This window comes from Ptychodera flava, chromosome 4, assembly GCF_041260155.1.
Source record: "Ptychodera flava strain L36383 chromosome 4, AS_Pfla_20210202, whole genome shotgun sequence".
In the NCBI taxonomy this organism is placed as follows: Eukaryota; Metazoa; Hemichordata; class Enteropneusta; family Ptychoderidae; genus Ptychodera; species Ptychodera flava.
The window spans coordinates 7,468,361-7,489,693 of record NC_091931.1 but is presented as its reverse complement, the minus strand read 5'-3'; the positions used below and the strand labels follow the sequence as shown (position 1 = coordinate 7,489,693).

General features: G+C 37.4%; 1 protein-coding gene across 4 annotated transcripts in view; it reads right to left on the bottom strand.

Moving 5' to 3' along the window:
• The window catches only part of LOC139130802 (juvenile hormone acid O-methyltransferase-like), a 69,197-nt gene that overhangs the window by 17,751 nt on the left and 30,113 nt on the right, over positions 1-21,333 (bottom strand). Inside the window, exons 4-5 of one of the 4 annotated variants that reach the window (XR_011551984.1) lie at positions 10,260-10,395; positions 4,895-5,072 (exon numbers count right to left, since the gene is read on the bottom strand). Coding sequence is in view for 3 of the 4 variants with exons in the window: in XM_070696591.1 (XP_070552692.1) it covers positions 4,978-5,072; positions 10,260-10,395 (231 nt within the window). In the remaining variant the exon portion in view is untranslated. Of the gene's footprint in view, positions 1-4,485; positions 5,098-10,259; positions 10,396-20,358; positions 21,123-21,333 lie in introns of those variants that run through there. The other 3 variants (XM_070696592.1, XM_070696591.1, XM_070696590.1) reach the window with 3 other exon arrangements.

Sequence of the window (21,333 nt, the reverse complement as noted above, 5' to 3'; positions counted from 1 at the left end):
TGAAGCTGTGAACATAACTGAGATTGCCCACCTTTGGGGTTTCTGTACGTTCTGAGGACTGGAACGTTACCGTCGATTTCTGTTGAGCTTTTAACGCCGTAAAGGTTTATGACATACCCGGGACTTTACGTCCGGGTCTTTTAGGCATTACGTGGAACTAGTGTCATTAGGGTTGACCTGGATAAAGGCTATATGGAACACAGTTGCTAGAGGGCGCTGTTCAAATGACATTTTATCTCTGTGACTACATTGTCTCTACAACTTTGTTGCCTTACTTGGTTTTACACCAATCACTTGCTTGAATCGTGGGGTATGATCATCTTTACATGGAATAAATTAAGAATATCGGTGTAGACAAGTAAATTATCACGGATTAAAGACTCAAGTAAACTTTGCAAGCAGAACTCGTTACAGAGTGTACAGAGAAAAAAAGAAAATCAGACACATCTCTATCCGATACACTTGGTTACACAATGAAGAATGAAGTATACATATCATTGAGAATTGAACGCCACTAAAACGAAATGTACTGAAAACGACGATGAGAGAAGGAAGGCTCGGCATTACTAGTTTTTGTGGACACAAAATGGTAATGTCTACGTTGAGACAGCTCAAGGTACTACATCCGTTCTTAACCATAATGAAACAGACTTGATCACCTGATTGTACGTATCTGTTTTTGGCACTATGAACATTCACTTTGGGACCTAAACCTTCCCAAAGGCGTCTAAACTCAAGATCTTCAATAGGAAGATTATTAAACTGAGTTAAGCTGTATGAAGAATATGATTAGTATAATCAAATCGCATAATAAAAGGGTAATCACCGGAGATCAACGTAAGGATCAACCAGCTGACCGTAATTGCCGGAACAAGTCTACACGTGCCCCTTGAAGGGTAACTTGTCAAGTTATGCAATAGTTTCGTAACGACAAATACAGCAATAGGACAGAATTTCACAGTTTGTACGGAACTTAAAAAACAAGGACAGAGTCTTTGATAACTTGTGGTATATTATTGCACAGTCCGGGACTGTGATTATTGACAAGGCATCGAGTTACCCTAACAAAAGCAAGAGATGCAATCTTTGTATATCAGAAAAGCTGCACATTATCAATGCTGATAATTCTACGTTATTAAACAAACGCTCTGAGTTGGTTTAAAAATGTCGCCACCAAAAGAAATATTATCTATCAAATTTAAGCACCATTTAGTATGTCCTAAACATAAAAATGAGAGTGTAGAGCTAAGAATCATTTGACTGCCGTCTGAAAATTGTAGGAAACATGAAACAAATATTACTATTTTGTACTTGGAACTAATTTGTATATATATATATATATATATATATATATATATATATAATATATATATATATATATATATATATATATATATATATATATATATATATATATATATATGTGTGTGTGTGTGTGTGTGTGTCTGTGTCTGTGTCTGTGTCTGTGTCTCTGTGTGTGTGTGTGTGTCTGTGTGTATTATTTGGTACGTTTTGAATATGGTCATTTTTTGTTTTAATGAAATTTTTGACATATGAACTGTAAGATAGGAATTTCAAAATTTCAAAAAACATGATGACCCTGTCACCAAATTTTAATTCGAAAACAGGGTGACCCCGATGAAGCCACCGCCACCGCCACCGCCCTCAACGAAAAAAAACTGACCAGACCTTTACCAGAGACAGATATTTTCCAATTATACTTTTTCATTGTTACATTTTACTGATAAATATTGAAATAAGGGCAACACTCTTTGACTTTCGCACATCAATACCACGTTGCTTAACAACAACTTTTAGAAATCTAAATAGTTTTTTAGACTTCATTGAGAACAACTTTAAGTTGATTGCCTTAAGAGAAATTTTGCAAGTCAAAACAAAGACATAGTTATTATATTAGATTACTCACTAGAAATTATCTGTAGAGAATGTGCTAAAGTGGGGTGCTGTAAGTGTTTAGAAGTCTATGTGGTACAATATTCTCAGTAATATCAGTATACCAAATGCAGAGACAATTTGGCTTGATTTAGGAGAAAGGACACATCTTCTGTTGTAAACATTATTTACAGACCTCCGAATACATATGAAAGGGTTTCGATAGAAGAGCTTGACTTGAAGATGCTTTAAATTATATCAATTACAATCGTTATGGTTGCATCTTAGTAAGTGATTTTAACACAGACCTTAAGAAGTCTTCCAATATTTCTCGAGCTTAAAGATTGGTCTTTCCTGCTCTAATTTGGAGCAAATTTAAAAAAATTGAAAACGTATTGAAACTTCTTTGACAAATTGATCACATCTTCACAAATTTATGTGATAAGCACGTCGACTCTGGTGTTATCCTTGCTGACATCTCTGATGGTGACGTACAAAAATTATTGATGCAGTTTTTTATTTTTTCAATAATTTTCGTACGTCACCATCGGACACTTTGCGTTTTCTTTCCAGGAATTACTTAAATTAAAAGAAAGAGCATTTCATAATTTACCTCAAGCAGAAATATTAAGTGACGTTGTGGACAGCCGAGAGGATGTAACTCTTGCGGACAGAAATTGTAGTAAAAAATTTATCGATATTTCCTCAAATATGCATCGATTCTAACTACAACTCAAGTTTAGGATCGACAGAAACAAGGCACAGTGGCGACCGGTACAGATCCGAATATGGTTAAATTTGTTTAAACTACTAAAGATTAGAACTATTGGGTGGTTGACACAAAACTAATTTTCTTTTTCCTAATGAAATGCTAACAAGTTATTTGGTCAGGGCGATAAATCCGTCTGCAGATAGAACAAATCAGAGAAGAGGATTAGAGAGGGTAATTGGTAGATATAGACTGTTTTCTTTGAAATACTATACAGACATAGCAAGGATAAAGTTATGACAACTCACACGACACAATAAGGCTTGTATAATAGAAATAGTGAAATATGTATTTATTTATCGTAGCTCCTAGCCTGCAATGCCCTGAGGTATGGTTATAAAGTTAAATCGCACACATTACCTACCTTCTATGTGCTAACTTGACTGGCGATTCCTTTACGGAACACAGTATATAGTACAGCTTGAATTTCGCCCAAAGCAACACTATTGTGCACTGCGAGAGATCATTTTAGTTCGACTCATTCGAGTGTTGATATACCGGTCAAAGAGGTCACCGATCTTTACAAGTGTTAATTTGTCTAGCAATTACTTCTTGTATATACCTACACTTTGATTTTCTTCACTTTGATTTTCTTCAAAATAACGTAACATTATGATTTAACTTTTATTTGAAGCGATGTGAGAGAACAAGCTGTAAAAATTGCAGTGGACAGGGAGGGGAGGATCATTTGGTAACATCATTGAAGAAATGGGGTTCTAGTGTGGATTGTTTCATAACGAATTATCTTCAATATCAGGTTAAGTTTATAAGCTATGACACATTTAAGATGCTTTCTTACTGCTGATAATAACAAGATGACTTTATAACAAATCAAATTTTAAGGTAATGCCATCCAGGTTTTCCATATTATATAACCCACTCTTTGTTTGAATGTGCTGACAATCTTGCTGAGCCATAGCTAGTAATTCAGCCGGCTGATATAAGAGTTGCATGTTGATGAGCGAGGAAGTGAAGAACCTCAACATGAAATATATTTAGCTGTTAGCGATGGCGAGAAGTTGGAACGGGAAAAGCTTGAAGTTGTGAAGGAAATTTGAAAGAAACCATAAAAGCATTTGATGTTCTAGGACTATCCGACGTATATTAAAATAGTATGTGCCATTGTGGCTAATAACAAACAACATTATTACATTCATCCGACTAATGAGGATTTTGTAAGTAATACTTTATTAGAATGAACAGTTGTTGACTTATTCTTTATTTCGGCAAAGCATTATATCTTAAAGTTCTAAAAAGTTGTCATCCATCATAGATTTACCGAAAGGATTCTAGTTACATTTTATGACAATATCCTTATATAGTCATTTTACAATTAATACTATAAAATTCACATAATAATGTAATACAGAATAATGCAGAGGAAAATTATAACATTGATGCCAGGAGAATTCCTCACATTAAAAGTTTCTATTTATGACCCAAAATCCGCATTGCTAAATAGCAACCTAGAAAATGGTACATTGAAATATACAAAAAGCATGTGCGAGGTTTTTACAATGGATCAAAGATATCCTTATGAATACATGGGAAGCTTCCCAATCTTTGAAGAAACTTGACCTACTACCGAAAGCAACATAAATTATGAACATGTCATTAGCGGAAATTGCCTACATGTTCAATAGATGTAGAATTCCAAAGATAAAATATGTAGGCGAGAATATCACAATCAGTATATTCAAAGTGACATCCTTTATTTAGCAAACGTATGTTAGAATTTAAGATTAAGATATGACCACAATGTACATTAATAGGACCGCAAAGTCATCATTAGGTGTGCAGGACAGTGGTGGAGACTCTGCTGACAATGATCGACATCAAATTTGAATAATTGACAGCGTAGACATGTGTAAATTTATTGCAAAAGGCATATCAGGGTGTGTGTCAGTAACGCCGGTTTGTAGTTTGAAATCATTGCGATGTAATGAATAGTGATGTCATCACTCAGTTCTGGAAACAAGATCAGATAAAGAATAATTTGAAAATTTGATTTGCAACTATCAGGTCATAGGGCTTTGATACGAGTGACGAGATGGAAACGATGGAATGAGATAACTATTGCAGCGCCCTTCACGGCATGTGTTGAAAGTTACCTTTTCAAAGAAATATTTTCGACAAAACGTAAAAACTATGGTAGACAAATCAATGATCGTAAAAACATGAAAATAATTGAATCCACGGTTTGCCTATTTCAAATAGGAGGAGACGGTTTACCTTTTTAAGGAGGTTTCTTCCTTCATTATTTCCTAGCGACCGCGAAAATAAGAGTCCCTGTGACCAAATATCTTTGATCGTCTCTAGGGCCAGTATCCCACAAGCACCTCTTCTACGTATTCGTCCCTTCTATCTTCTGGAATTCTTCCCAGCTGGCCCATAAAGTTTGGGTAATAGTCTGCAATCGAGATCACAGTTACCTCCTGTAAATTAGCATAAATATGTTTGTAATGGCTTTGATTTTCAATTCAGTACACATTTCAGTTAATCCAAGATAAAAATAGTTTTGTATGGCGACTTTCATTCATGGTAGTTGCATTTAATCACATTTGCCTAATCAATTAATATTAGACACTCGTGGTAAAATGCATTTCATCAAAAGTGTTAGTGCAAAAAATGTTCGGAAATCTGTCAGTCTTTTACTTCGAACTTGTTACCTTCACGGCAATGTATCAGGTATCAGTAAGACGCTGACAAGATTTTTTTGAAATCTGATGTAGGAAAGAGCGTTCAATTTTGACCAATGTTTTTGAAAAATCGTCAGCTTCATCAAAGTGAGGAAATATAAGTAAAAGCATGTTCGGGTATTTCCCCCTTTCCATACACCCGACGACTTTTTCCAGTTGTGGGCTAGTGATAAAGATACGATTATCCGACAGGTGTTTGCGAACCCTCGCAGCATGAGAATATTTGCCAATGAACAGCGGACATGGGTCATCTGTCCTCTGGCATGAAACCCGATTTCATAGTTCATATTATAGTTCATATAGACCTTCCATGGAGCATGATAGAATTTTCAAATTGTCAGAATATTTCTCAATAGCTGCACTCAGGATATCAAAACTGGTGGAGAGCGCACATGAATTGATTAAGCCTACCTTCCGGTTCTGTCCGCTGGTGTGAGTAGTAAAGGAAATGTGTATATTTGGGATACATGTAAAAAATTTCCCCGAAATGGTTAAAACCTCCCCTCCTTCCTCAAAATACCGCTATCACACCTCTGTAGGCTATTGCTCAACCCAAAATGGCTACATTACGTGTTGCGACAGTCCTCCCGCACATCAGCTGCATTGTGCGCATGTCACGTATGAAGTGATATTGCGAAATGGCTATACTGAGAGAGGTTAGCTCTCATTTTTCCCACGCTGGCTGTAAAAGACGGACTATACATGCCTGGCTGCAAGAGACTACTAACTGTAAGTATTAACCTGCCGTGTTAGTACCGTACCTCGTTTCTCCTCCACCACGCATAGATTATATTTGTCTAGCTGCATACATGACTTCTCGCTTGCGCAATAGGCTTGCACAATAGTGACCTAGATTCAGGCTCTCCTGGGCACTCTGTTCGATCTGCATCGGCCGCACCACTTCTCAGATTCTCGTTCTGAATTCTGTAAAGCGTCATGTTTGTTCTCTCATTTTGATGTTTGTAGAGATCACCATAAAATTCAATAATTTAAGTGGTAGTTACTCAAATCGAGAAGTATCTGCCCCTCAAATTTTAAAACCATTCGCTTGGCTAATTTTTTTCAACATTTTGAACTTCTCAGTTATTTTTTTTATTTTTATTACTACAGGATCAAAAACCAAATCAAAAGTATACGGAATTAAAACTACTCCGCTTTCAAACTTTGGACACCGTATGTAGAGCATCTCACCTGGCTGTGCCTGACTTGGATTGTGAGTTACCACATGATGGGTCCTTTCTGCGTTTGTTCCCTGTGGTTTTCGGCTGATGTAAATTGGTCAATGATCCAGCATACGACATTTTATTTTTCGTATCTTGTATATAGTAAGTCAGAAGAACAAGTCACATCTTCACATAAATATGTGCACTCTGACTGAAATATAAAGCGGTTACCCGTGTTGCGAATAAGTCGACGAAGCAATATTCTTGGAGATAATGAGCCTCCAGATCATCTTTGCATCCTGGAATATAGTTATGAATTCTAGACCCTGTAATACATGTTTTATTTATTATGACTAATGTTAAACCTGTCAAAAATATCCATAGTTGTTCTCCAATGAATCCAACCACGGATGCTGTTTTTATAGAAAACTGACAAGGGAGCCGACTAGGCCCAGTATTGTACGTGACAACACTTTTCGCGGCAAGGGTTTTTAACCATTCGCCAAACTGCTTTACAATTTTCTTGGCCTTTGTATATACTTTGCGTGGGCCTGAGCCTGCTGACCCCGTTCCTGTGGAGCCGCCAGCCGATCACCTCCTTTCGGCACAGCCTCGGAAATCGTTGATATTGTCATTCCAAGGGCATTCAGTAATGCAGCGATTGTTATACCATTCCATTTTAATAACGCTGCCAGTTTCAGCATAAGTGTCAATTCTTGATCAGAAATTACATCATGAAGAGACCTAGTCGGCACCAGTTTTTCACATGCCTCACTGATGTATGATAGTGAGCATGCGTGCGTGAGTGCTTCACGAACTCTACAACGTGTTGAAAGGTCTCAGTCAGAAAAATGTAACAACTTAGCCGGCTATTGAACCACTCTTTTTTGGTAGTGGAGATTTAGCCGACTGGTTCTGTCTCAGGCCTCTCAGCTAGGCGACTGATGCCGTATGTTGTGGGTTCGAATCCGATTGAAAACTATCCGTATTTTCTATCCTGGGTCGGTAACACTGCTGGTGGACAGAATTGTCCCCGAGGTTATCGTTCGCCCAGTTAAAGCGATGAAATTCGTTTCTTCGCTTCGATAAAGTGTGTATGTGCGATGTATGATAGTGAGCATGCGTGCGTGAGTGCTTCACGAACTCTACAACGTGTTGAAAGGTCTCAGTCAGAAAATGTAACAACTTAGCCGGCTATTGAACCACTCTTTTTTTGGGAGTGGAGATTTAGCCGACTGGTTCTGTCTCAGGCCTCTCAGCTAGGCGACTGATGCCGTATGTTGTGGGTTCGAATCCGATTGAAAACTATCCGTATTTTCTATCCTGGGTCGGTAACACTGCTGGTGGACAGAATTGTCCCCGAGGTTATCGTTCGCCCAGTTAAAGCGATGAAATTCGTTTCTTCGCTTCGATAAAGTGTGTATGTGCGATGTATGATAGTGAGCATGCGTGCGTGAGTGCTTCACGAACTCTACAACGTGTTGAAAGGTCTCAGTCAGAAAAATGTAACAACTTAGCTGGCTATTGAACCACTCTTTTTTGGGAGTGGAGATTTAGCCGACTGGTTCTGTCTCAGGCCTCTCAGCTAGGCGACTGATGCCGTATGTTGTGGGTTCGAATCCGATTGAAAACTATCCGTATTATCATGTTCATTTTGAATTCGATAGTTAACTTTAGCTTTTCTTGTTTTGAGTTCAGCCAATAGTTTTTCGGCTTTTCCTTTTTCTTTGGTGTCAGTTTCAGGAATTTCCTCTAACTTTTTTTAACTTCTCTTTCCTCTAGCATTATTTTAACTCTTTCATTGTTAAGGCTCGTTAAGACGCATATTTGCAATCCTTAATTCATCAACAAAAGCTCTATAGTTGGGTTTAGATTGTTCCATTCATCGATCCTATTTTCGATAGCTTGTATATCACGTGCATTACCGCTAGCATCATGTCGTAAGAGTGTCAGTTCATCTCTGAGTCGTCCCATGTCACTAGGTGTCAGCTCCTCGACCCGTCCATCTCCAGAACTCACACAGTCGGGCTCTGCCCCCCCCCTTCCGACTGAATACTTTTCTGATAAATTCATAAGCTCCCGGACTTTTTTAATATGGTTATCGCTAAAAATCCACCTCCTCTATCTTTTGACTGCGTGAGGTTTTTATAATACAGCTTTCCATCCTCCCTAGTCTTAGCATTCCTAATCATTTCTCCTCGTGCTGCTGGATCAGTTATATTATTCTCGTCTAAGAATTAGACAGCAGTTTGCGTTGTAAGTTCTACTCAAATGATCCACCGGCGGGCTATCGCATGAGCTGTCAGCCTGGAAAGGGTCGGCTTCTATTAAGGATGTTTCAGCAACATCAGTATCATCATCCAAATTAGTTTTAAATTCGTCGAGTTCCTGGAGTGGTATATCTTCTCCTCTTCCTCCTTCTGCCATATTGTGTCTCTATATTAATTCAATTACTTTTTATCATCCCTTAAATACACGGTAGAAAAATGCACATCTCAGTCATCATAAGTGTTGAACAGTTGGCTGACTACATTGAAAGAACTAGTGTTGCGTATCGGTGCAGTTATAAATTGACGGCCGAATTGATATGGGTCTTAATATAACTGAGGGAATTCTTGTAGTTTTGCTGTCATAGCGGCCCTTCCGACAGTTCAGTACTGATAGCCTTAACTTCTATACATGGTGTTGTCATCGATTAAATACAAGGAAAAAACAGGTTTAGCAAAGAAATGTGAGAAGTATAAACATTACTATGTTCAATATAAGCAATCGCTTACGCAAATACAAGAAACAGCCACAACAACAGATAACGCTTCAGACTTTATTAAGGACATATTTCATCAGGCTCTAGAAATTCAAAAACAGGAAGGATTTAGTCCCCCTCTCGAGCTTTACTTGAGGCTTTATGGATTAAATGGTTATGAAAGTTGAATTTTTTGAGCTCAGGGAAAATTTCTAAAATTGCTGCATAGTGTTAAACCTATGTCATGATGTCACATGTCGCTATTGCACAAGCGGCTATCGTTAATACAGGTACACCTGCTATTGTGCAAGCCACTATGGCATAAGCCAGTAGAGAGTTGGCACGAACAGAGTCCCCAGGGGAACCTGAACTTAGGTCACAATCCTGCAAGCCTATTTTGCAAGCGCAAAAGCGAGATCTAATGTACGCACATAGACAAATATAATCTATGCACAGTGGAGAAAAAACTAGCGATATATATTACAGTTAGTAGTTCGTCTCTTGCAGCCAGACATGTATAGTCCATCTTTTACAGCCAACCTGGGACAAATGAGAGCTTACCTCTCACAATATAACCATTTTGCAATATCACTACATACGTACGTGACATGCGCACAATGCAGCAGATGTGCGGGAGGGCTGTCGCAACACGTAATGTAGCCATTTTGGGTTGCGCAATAGCCTACAGAGGTGTGATAGCGGTATTTTGAGGGAGAGGGAGGTTTTTGTATCCATTTCGGGGAAATTTTTGACATGTATCCCAAATATAAACATTTCCTTTACTACTGGCGTGCATCTTTATTTCTGTGGTGTCCCTGCTTGTGCATATTTTGCAGTACTCATAATACTATCTCCTACAATATTGAGACTCATGGGATGATTGGTTATTAATAAATTCACTGGACACTATGACCAAGTTAAAGCTTTCAGTTCTAAATTTACCTTAATGCTTGATAGAAAGCTATCAATGTGGACTATTATTAATACGTTACCTTTTGCCTCTTCATATTTGATCGGATGGTGGGCAATTTCCTGTGTACATTCGATATCCTTAAAACCAATACTAGTCAGCATTTGTTTGTAATCATCAATACTTCCCTTGAAAGGGTAGTAGGCAGGCTCATAACCCTGTAAAATTAAGCAAAACAAACGTATTGATTGCGTGACTGTGTGAGTGCACACGAACCGTTGCTATTATTTTGTCATATAATATCATGTGAATCCAAATCATACTGTGTGAATTAGAAGTAGAGGCCTTGAAGATCATGTTCAAATCTCGCACTTTTCCGAAGCCGATCAGGTTGCATTCTAATACAATGTTGCAATTAGTGGCAGTTGTAAGCCTCTTTCTGGGCGATTTGGAAGTTTTGAATCCGATCTCCTGGCAGTACTGGCTCCGATGTAGCGAGGCGACTAGCAGCTAACAAAAACAGCAAGGATTAAGATTGAAACGTTTTTTTTTTCAATTTCGGGGTGTAAACCACACAACCTCTGACTTCCCGTCATTAAGAGCCAACTTATTGGACATCATCCAATTACGAATTTCTTCTACGCATGCCTCTATGCGCTCAACAATGGTGGAGCTGGCATGGATGTCACAAGCAATGTACAATCCAGAATCATCTGACTTGACAGAGACCTGTTGTGTTCTACCTTTCAGAAAGGATTCAAAACCGTTTTAAAGCAACCTTACCCCTTGAATGCCAAAACGTAACCTATACCCAGGAGAATGTTATGGTCAATGGTGTCAAATGCCGCTGACAAATCCAAAAGAACCAGGACGATATGATGGTGTTTATCGAGAGCGAGCATGACATCGTTCAACATGCGTATAAGTGCAGTTTCGGCCCCATGCCCCTCGCGATAAGCAGACTGAAAACGACCGTACAGAGAATTTTCGAACAGATAACGATTTAAACGAAAGAAGGCACACTTCTCCAAAAACTTGTAATAGGCTTATTAATCGTGTCTGGGCCGCCTATGCCAAGACTTATGAAATATGATCCGAAGGTATTTGCCAATTTAAAAGTCAAGTCAACTTCAATAAAGCTGAAGTTGGCCGCCTTAAATATCTGATTTTTAGAATCACAGTTACTTTTTCCTTAGCATGGCGTATCGTCACTTTTATTTATTCTTCCTAGTTTACAAGTCGACACATAAATTAATGACTAATTTACATTTATCCGGTGTCTGCCTTAGTGTTATATTTGATGCACATAATGATGTATATTAATAATCGACAAATTCACCTCATAAAGAGCAGAAGATATGTATTTGCAAACAAGGTATTACCTTTAGAATATTTCCCACTTTGGACTTGTGTAATTGCTGAGAATTACGAAAGTGTCAATTACTTCAAGATTTTGTTGTGCTGTACCCATGAAACACTGACCACCTGGTTTCAAACTCTGGTATATACCTTCCAAGGCAGTCTTAGAATCCTTCAACCAGTGCAAGGTAAAGTGTGCTACGACTTTGTCGAACGAATTTCTGTACTCTTCATATGTTGACAGCTTTGTAGCATCGCCAAGACTGTAGGTTATATTCTCAGCTTTGGAGATTTTCTTGGCTTCTTTGATCATCTCTCGGGAGATGTCGAAGGCTTTTTTATGAAAAAATCCAGATAGATAGTTTGATAGATAGTTAGAAAATTAGATCGTCAACCAAACAGACGACAGACAGACAGACAGACAGACAGACAGACAGACAGACAGACAGACAGACAGACAGATAGATAGATAGATAGATAGGTAGATAGATAGATAGATAGATAGATAGATAGATAGATAGATAGATAGATAGATAGATAGATAGATAGATAGATAGATAGATAGATAAATGGATGGATGGATGGATACCTACCTACCTACCTACCTACCTACCTACCTACCTACCTACCTACCTACCTACCTACCTACCTACATACATACATACATACATACATACATACATACATACATACATACATACATACATACATACATACATACATACATACATACATACATACATACATACATACATACATACCTACCTACCTACCAAGACATAAACACATACATGCATGAGAATACAGATGCGCACATGGACTTAGAGTAAAATCGCACGTTGTTAAGGTCGCGTAGAACTATAAATTAAAGAGACAACTCCATTAACTTGTGCTCTGTCACATTTGCAAAACAATATTTGTGTCTGAACACTATGTTTTCATTACATATTTGTCGTCCGCACTAGCGACTTTTACCGTTCAATCCAACATGAATCTTCATTTATTAACTTTTGGTCACTCCCAGTCCTTGGGGTTGCGGCAAGGGGCCTTAAAACCATTCCCGTGCCACAACTGTGTGAATATTAGTTTCCATAGAAAGTGAAATAGCATCATCGATTCTTCGACTGAATGCTCAGAAGAATATATTTTTGGCGTCCCGCCTAAAACGGATATAATAATCACGATATTCCTATGCTTTAATTAAGCTACCATTTGTAATTGATTACTCAAACTTAGGCTATATCTCAGTGTGACCCACTCTTCTTCAGTCATGTTTCTTGTGCAAATATCGATCATTTTGTCGACAAAGACTCAAGATCAAGAATTCACTCTTACCAGTTACTCTTCCGACAATCTTCGACAAAAGTATTGTGAGGGTGCCTATCCCACACCCAACGTCTAATAAATCATCTGTCAGATGAAATTGTAGTACATTAGAGATTACTGCCTTAAACCGTACTGCATCTTCACTTGCCCTGGGAGAATATGTCTTCAAGCGACTTAAATTCATCATGTAAGTCGAATATACGTGTTGCCTCGTACCGTAGTGTCTCCTATCTGAATTACCACGTATGAAAAGAGAATGAGAAGAAACATGAACAAGCCGATCAAAAATCCAAGGGTGTTTAACTGACGGGTGTGAAAGATAATTCCGTCATAACTTGATCTAACAGTTGTACCACCACAGCTATTATCAAGAGTTACGAAAATAATAAATAATACATAATAATATAAATAATACCACTCCGCTTTTTATTGAGATGACTTATCATTCTTCATGCTCTACTTAATTTGTTTATTTATTTGTCTATCCGGTAACTCAAGCAAATTTTACATAACTTGCAAAAACGATTGATAAAATTTGTCATCAACAACACAAACAACTACTTAAAAGCATAAAATGGAAATGTTAAAAGAGCAAAACAAAGGGAAGGAGGCTGCAAACCAGCAAACTGAATTGGGAGATGGCTTTCTTTTACAAGGCTTACACAATGCGCCTTATCTACATTCTTTGCCGACTGATTACTTGGCAATTCGAAGTTACAGTTTTTGATTCATGTCCGGATGGCAGAGACATTCAGCTTTGAATTGTAAATATATTCTTAATTGGATAATCTGCTGTAAAATGCTGTGAACATTTTACCAACACAGTACCCTGGTAGACTAGCCGTCAACCAGCGGTGAGAGTGTTCAGCGTAAATCTACCATTGAAACTCTGTATTCAAAGCACGCAGAGGTAATTAATTGATAACTCATTCGGATTCGAATTCACACCATACAGCACCAAATCACCTAGCGAAGACAGTCAAAACCACTCGGCTAAATCACCACAATTAGAAAATAGTGGTTCAAGAAGAGAGCTACACAATTTTCTGACAGATCATTTCAGGAATGTCCTGTCAGCATATGCCAAATGACTGGCAGGGCTACATGCAGGTCACAGCAAGTTTTCTAGGCTACAATGTTGTACTTGTATGCAAAAATGTAAAGACCTGAAGCAGTGAACATAATTGAGATTGCCCACCTGTGAGGTTTCTGTACGTTCTGTGGACTGTAATATTACTAATGATTTCTGTTTAGCTTTAAATGCTGTCAAGGTTTAACGTCCTGGTCTTTACGCACTTACATGACACCAGTGTCATCCTTGGGTTGACCGGAATAAAGGTTATGCGGAACACAGATGGAAGAGGGCGCTGTTCCAATGGGCATGTTATCTTCGCTACTACCTCGTCTCTACAACTTTGTTTCCATGCTTGGTTTTTCACCAATCATTTTACTCTAATTGTGGAGTATCATCTATACACGGAATCAATTAAAACTATTGGTCTATACAAGTAAATCATCATGGATGAAAGACTCAAAGATTTCATTAATGTAGCAGAAGAGAGAACTTTGACACTCATGGGATACCAGAAACTGCAAATGAAAACACTGGTAACAGACCAAGAGATAAATTTCAATGATTTCAATGCGGCGCATAGAATTGGTAGCCGAGATGAAAGAGATAGAATAATCAGACACCGACCTATCATAATAAAATTTGCAAGCAGAAGTCGTGACAGAGTGTACAGAGAAAACAAAAAAAAATCAGACACATCTCTGGATACATTTGGTTACAAGACGGAGAATAAAGTATATATATCAATGAGAATGTGAACGCCACCAAACCGAATGTACTGAAAACGACAAACGAGTGAAGGAAGGTTCTGAGTTACTAGTTTCTGTAAGTTTCTGTAAATAGATTTTGAAAAAGCTTTTGACCGAATTGATCATTGACGTACACTTTTTTATAAGCTTTCAAAAATGTTTGTAATGGTAAAATGTTGAGGGTTTTGAAAACTATGTGACAATGTTAAATGATGCGTAAAAACACCTCATGGCAGTACTGACTTCTTCCATTGTACTTATGGGGTCCAACAAGGTTCAATACTACCCCCTTTATTGTTTAACCTTTTCGTAAATGATATAGAGGAATCTTTATAGTCTAATTTATATAGTGGTATCTATATTGGTGTGCTTTAACTAGCGCTCGAGTCATTGGGGTCATCGCCAGAGTCCCAATGACCCCAATGACCCGAGCGCGTTCGATACACGCCACAAGTACCGCTGCAATATCACAGCTAGTGTATTTGTTACTTGTCGATGATCTTTGTCTTACCAGTGATTGTGTCATCGGTTCACAGAGGCACCTAGATAAACTAAACACTTTTCTAAGAAATGGAAACTGAAAATTAATATGAATAAGTATGAAATTGTTGTATTTGGAAAAGCGGGAAGACTTAAAAGTTATGAAAAGTGGTCCCTGGAAGGTACTCGTATCGAAACTGTTTCTTTTTTTTATTAAAGATTTTTGATTACAAGATTTTACCTATACTAATGTATGGCTGTGAAGTTTGGAGGTTTCACAAAGCTTGTGACATTGAAAGAATTCACACCTTACACACTTTATTCTGTAAATATATACTTCGAGTATGCAATGCAGCACGTAATTCTGCTGTACTTGGAACTCGGTAGACATCCTTTACGTATTTATAGATTTCATCGGATTATCAAATATTGGCTTAAACTCTTAAATGGTAGTGACCATACATTTGTTAAACAATGTTATACTCACCAGTTTGAAATGGCAGAAAAGGGATACGACTGCTGGGCATTGAATATTAAAAATCTTCTATACAGCTATGGTTTTGGTGTTGTTTAGGGAACACAGAATGTAGGAGATGAAAATCAATTATCAATTCTTAAGCAAAGGTCATTTGATATTGGATGTCAGCAGTGGTCAGCTAGTCTTACTGAATTTACTTAGCTAGATACCTACCGTTTATACAAAAATAGTTTAATGCTTGATAAATATTTTACTGCAATTGGTATACAAAAAATTAGAAGAGCTCTATGTATGTTGAGAATATCTAGCCACAAACTGCGGAGAATACGGTAGATGTGAAAAGAAATGTAGAGAGAAGAATATGTCAATTGTGTAACATGAAACAAGTTGAAGATGAATCCGATTTCAGTCTTTTTATACCCTGTATATAAAGATTTAAGAAAAATTCTACCATCTTACTGTCATGAATTCCCATCAAAGATAAAATTTTCGTCGCTTTTAAAGTCTCAAAACTCATGTACTTTATTTAATCTGTCAACATTTACCTTCTATGGTTTCAAACTAAGAGAACAATTGTTCAAAAACTGTTTCTTTTGTGTTTCGTACTACTGAAGTTTACCGGCTATTTGTACAACTCTACCCCCCCCCCCAATTCATTTATATTTCTGTATGTAACTTCAAATCTGTCAGAGGCTGGAGGCCTAGTATACCGAATAAACAATATTAATTAGTTTCTGTGGACACATAATGCTAATACCTACGTTGAGACAGCTCAAGGTACTTCATTCGTCGTTATCCGTAAATGCCACAAATTGTTACAAATAAAACAATAGATATAGTGGTAGAGCAACCTCATTTTGAGCCAATATTTTTGCGGTGGGTGGTGATATCAACCTGATGAACTCTCAGCATGAATGTAGAAATTTCACTCGATTTCCTCCCGTGAAATGTCTGCCATCATGCCTCGAAAATGAATAATTGTCTCACGGTCGTGATATTGCCTCTCGGCTCTGCCTCAAGACAATATCATGACCTACCTCCAAATAAAAACGCAGACATAACTACAAAATATAACATTCAGACATCTCTTTATTCAATTATTCAAATGTCTATTTATGGATATTGAAAATACAATCGTTTTAACAACACAAGATTTGACATGGCTGGGCATTTCACATTCTTCGACGTCGGTATTTGGAGTTGTGTGGTAAGTTGTTTTTGGTCGCATCTCGACAATCAAGATGCCCCATATACTCTTCTGTTGTTCCTGGCTCGAACGTTTGTAATTACGAACACCTTGAAATGTAAACGGTAAAGCAGCAATGAGCAAGACTAAACTTTTTGTTTGTGTTCAATCTCTTCTCACAATATATTTAAATTGTTGACATTTATTATTAACATATGAAACTTTGCCTTTTTTCGAATGAAATATGGCGCACGAAGATTTGTTTTTATGAAAAGCAAGTATCTTTCACCTTTAAAATTGACAATTTTTAATAACTAGTTCGATGACCATCAGCAATATGCACAATCCCTCTGATCGATATTGGACACTTGATAAATGGCCCTTCATAATATAGATCATAAAGTCCATATGCTTATGACATACTCGCCCTCCACTTAACGATGGTGTCCTGTGCGTTCCATAGTCAACTATTCATCCTCCCCCTCCCATTTGATGGGCACAGCGAAACGTACTTTTTACATGTGGCCGGACATGAATTCTCGCAGGATATTTGCATGTTCTACTTCCTTGCGATGTACTTTCATGTAAGCTTATGGATATAATTGTGTGAATAAGACCTCTGGGAAAATGTTCACCAAGTTGTTTCATTTTCCACAGTAAATCGATTTGCTCAATAGATATTGCCTCACCCTGTTCCTTTTTTGTTCCAACACCAATGCTAGACAGTCTCTTCATCTCTGCATAAAGGACCTGATGTAAACCAACGAATTTCTTCACCAAGAAAATTTATCCTGGTTTGTCTTTCGAAACAAACATAACTTTGCAAGCCCATTATCAATGAGAGTAAAGTTTTTGGTCGGTAAGGATATCCGTCTATTTTGCTCGCCTCTAGTATACAAACTTGCTCAGCCAATACTGCAAATCGTCTGCGGGTATCGTTTCTGAGCAGAGTTATCTTCACTCTCTCATCAGTTGACGATTCAACGCGGGTATTATTTCAGGCCATGGCCTATTCGTTGAAAATCCATAGCGCTAACATATTACGTCGTTGATTCTGTGGGATGCATTTTTTGCGATGACCTGTACAGATAGGAATCTGACACTGGGTTAGCAAACCGCCCTCTGGAATATCCTTTAATGAAATAAAAATATGCAGTAATTATACATTCTCACTTGCATGTTCAATGACAAGGAAGATATAAACATGGTGAAAATGGCTGAAATGACGCATTAGAGACTCGCCGGAGGGATGCTGGTCACTGCTACATCAACGTTTTAAAAGTCAGGTTCGTTCAAATATTCCGCTGCTTTTTAGTAAAGTAACGCTTCACCAGAGATATCTGAAAAATCTGGAGACACCTCTCGCGCCATGCTGCAACTCTGACACTTTCACGTCAAAAAGTCAAATGTGCCTCGTGGTCGTGCATTTATACTAGTCCATATGTCACTGTAGGTGTGTAAAATATGCATATCCAATAAACTTGGAAAAGATTGCGTGTGACCTCATAACTGAGTGATGATTTGTTAAGTTAAGTAATATATACGTCCTAGGTGCAAAACGTTGAATAATCAATACTTCTGAAATAGGACGATACCATATTCAAAGTTAGGCCGATGAGAGTCGAGACAAAAGATTTTAAACACTGTATTGTTTGTTTCGGGGGTGTTTGGATGTACAGGGGCTTGCACCATACGTGATGCACACCCGTGCATTTCGATCAAAATCTCTTAACTTTCTAATGGTCAAATGATAATCCATTGTAAAAGAAAGTACTTCGAAATGTTTGAAATCAAGCGATTTCAGTGATACTTATGAAGGATTTTGTAATCTTATGCAGTTCACTCCAAGTTCCACCATTTTCGCCACGCTTCTGAAGACTGCAAATAAATGTCTTGTAGGGCCCTCTCGCGAGATGTTCGCGTTCGATTGTTCATCTGTCGTTTCTCCAATAAAATTATCTCATCTTGTACGTACGAAACACATGTGGGACATTAGAATTTTATTGCTGGGTGGACAACTGTTGGTCTGACTGACTATAATTTGCACAGGCACTCCATCTTCTATACAATATTGAAGTGTCTGGTTCACCAGAGTACCGGGCACTAGGCTGTGTGCCATGATGCCAAATTCATACATAGATATATACCAGGTACAGTAGCTAATAAAACCTTACCATGTGCAAAAATATCTTCCTACACAGCAATACTAAAAATATTCTACAACATCTCCGAAGTATTAAAACATGTACTGTAATCTGTAAAACAATGCACTGTGAGTACACAAAAAGAAAATTACAGACTGAAATTATCACACACTGTTTAAGTTCAATAAATGGAACATCACACAGAAAATCTCTTTGATAGAAGAAAGTGTACAACTTCCCTGAAATGTGACCGCTGACACAATTTAGCAACGTTTTATAAACCCTATTCGTTGCTCGAAAGGGTCACCCGTGCATGGCCTCAGGTCAACAGGCTTATGACCTTTGTCCTAGAATGTTATTGTACACCAGTGTATACATCGACAGAGCAAAGCATGGCTTAATACGGCAAGGGAGTCAACAGACACGTGAAACGTTACATCATCTTTGCCAAAAGAGCGACATGAGAGTAATAACATTCATTTATGCTACATGCCCACATATATATATATATATATATATATATATATATATATATATATATATATATATATATATATATATATATATATATATATATATATATATATATATATAAAATGTATACAATGTGCCCTCCCGGTTATCACCATAATGGCTTTATGGCAACCTCTGAACTTGGCACAGAGCGTACATATATATATATATATATATATATATATATATATATATATATATATATATATATATATATATATATATATATATATATATATATATATATATATATATATATATATATATATACATATATATATGCCCTCCCGGTTATCACCATAATGACCAGTTGTATGTTGATGTCCGCCAACTTGGAGTTTGCAGAGACCCATACGTGGTTGAATATTGGAGTCTATAAACTTCCCAGCGCCTGTGTGTTTCTAACAACTCTTGTTGTCCTCTATTGATAAGTGACTCCATGATACAAATGCAAGCAACCGTCATTTCGGTAGGACTACATATACAGTAGCTTGGGTCGCTGCAATTCATATGAGTTACCCAGCAGATGTCGATTTTACAAGTATTAAAATTACCATCGTAATAGAAAAAGTACTGAATGCTAATAAAAATGATAAAAAATTACTGGTCAAGTCTGTCGGTCACCAAGGAGAGATAATGACTACAACTTTATCGGCCGTTCTCTTGCAGATGTTTCCCAATTTTCATATGTGTACATGTCCAGTTTCAAATTCCTGTCGCCGAGCTGTCGGCAGTAAAGAAGACAACAGTTCTACAATCGCGAACAAATGCAGCAAAGTAGGCAGGCATATTGTAACACAAACAATCAGATAGTAATGTAGGGATCCTATTTCACTCATATCCGAAACGAAACAAACACGAACGCAAAACAAACTTTTTGATAGTAAACTGGGTAGCCTCTTTTACATTTTATTATATTGTAATTGATCGTCCATTACATCTCGAGACATTATTTTTTTACTTCAAGTATTCGTAGATTCACGATCAAATTACTGTATTAGCGCCGTCAAAATTCCTGTTACTTCAAGTATTAGAAGATTCAGTATTCAAGAAAAAAACTGTATCATGTGTACCGATAATGTTAAATGAAAGACAGACATCATTTTGCCTTTGAATATAGATTCTATGATGACATTCGGTCACGCTTTGTGAAGAAAAATACTATTATGCCAACAAGTGAGAAATTAGAGCAAGTTTTTTCGTAGTAATCATAAAAAAAATTCTCTAAGTGCTAATGAAATGTTATTCGGAAGGAGGAATGTAACTGCTGACACATAATCCTTCCTTCATTTGGAAAAGTGATTTACGATTTCGAAGAGCAAACGTAAGTTTTTATTGAAGTAAAAAATACCCATAAAGCAATTACTTGGCTATGACTTAACATAAATTAGTCTTTGTAAGTTGGGAAAGATTTACCTTAATATACGTAGTTATGTATGTAACTATAAAGAGGAATTTCGTTTGGTTGAAGAAAACATTTCAGTTATTATTTCCTGGCAACAGCCCTGATGAGAGGAACCGTCATACAATATTCTCCGTTGAAGGTATGAAACGCAAATGTAAGCGCATCCTTTATATATTCTTCTTTTTTATCTTCTGGAAACCTTTCTAGCTGACCCATAAAGGTTGGAAATACCGCTACAAGAAAAAGGATAAAACGTTCAGAGTGGGTTTTTCCAATTATTTCAAAAACTTGCTGTTGTCATAATATAAGCCGTCCTGTAGTCAACCGCGTCTGTCACGCCATATTTCATTCATCTCAAACGGTTGAATGGGTCGTGTGAAGTACATTTTATGAAAGTATCTGCAAACATAACTGGCTGTCATTTGACTGTAAATTGGGTCTTGT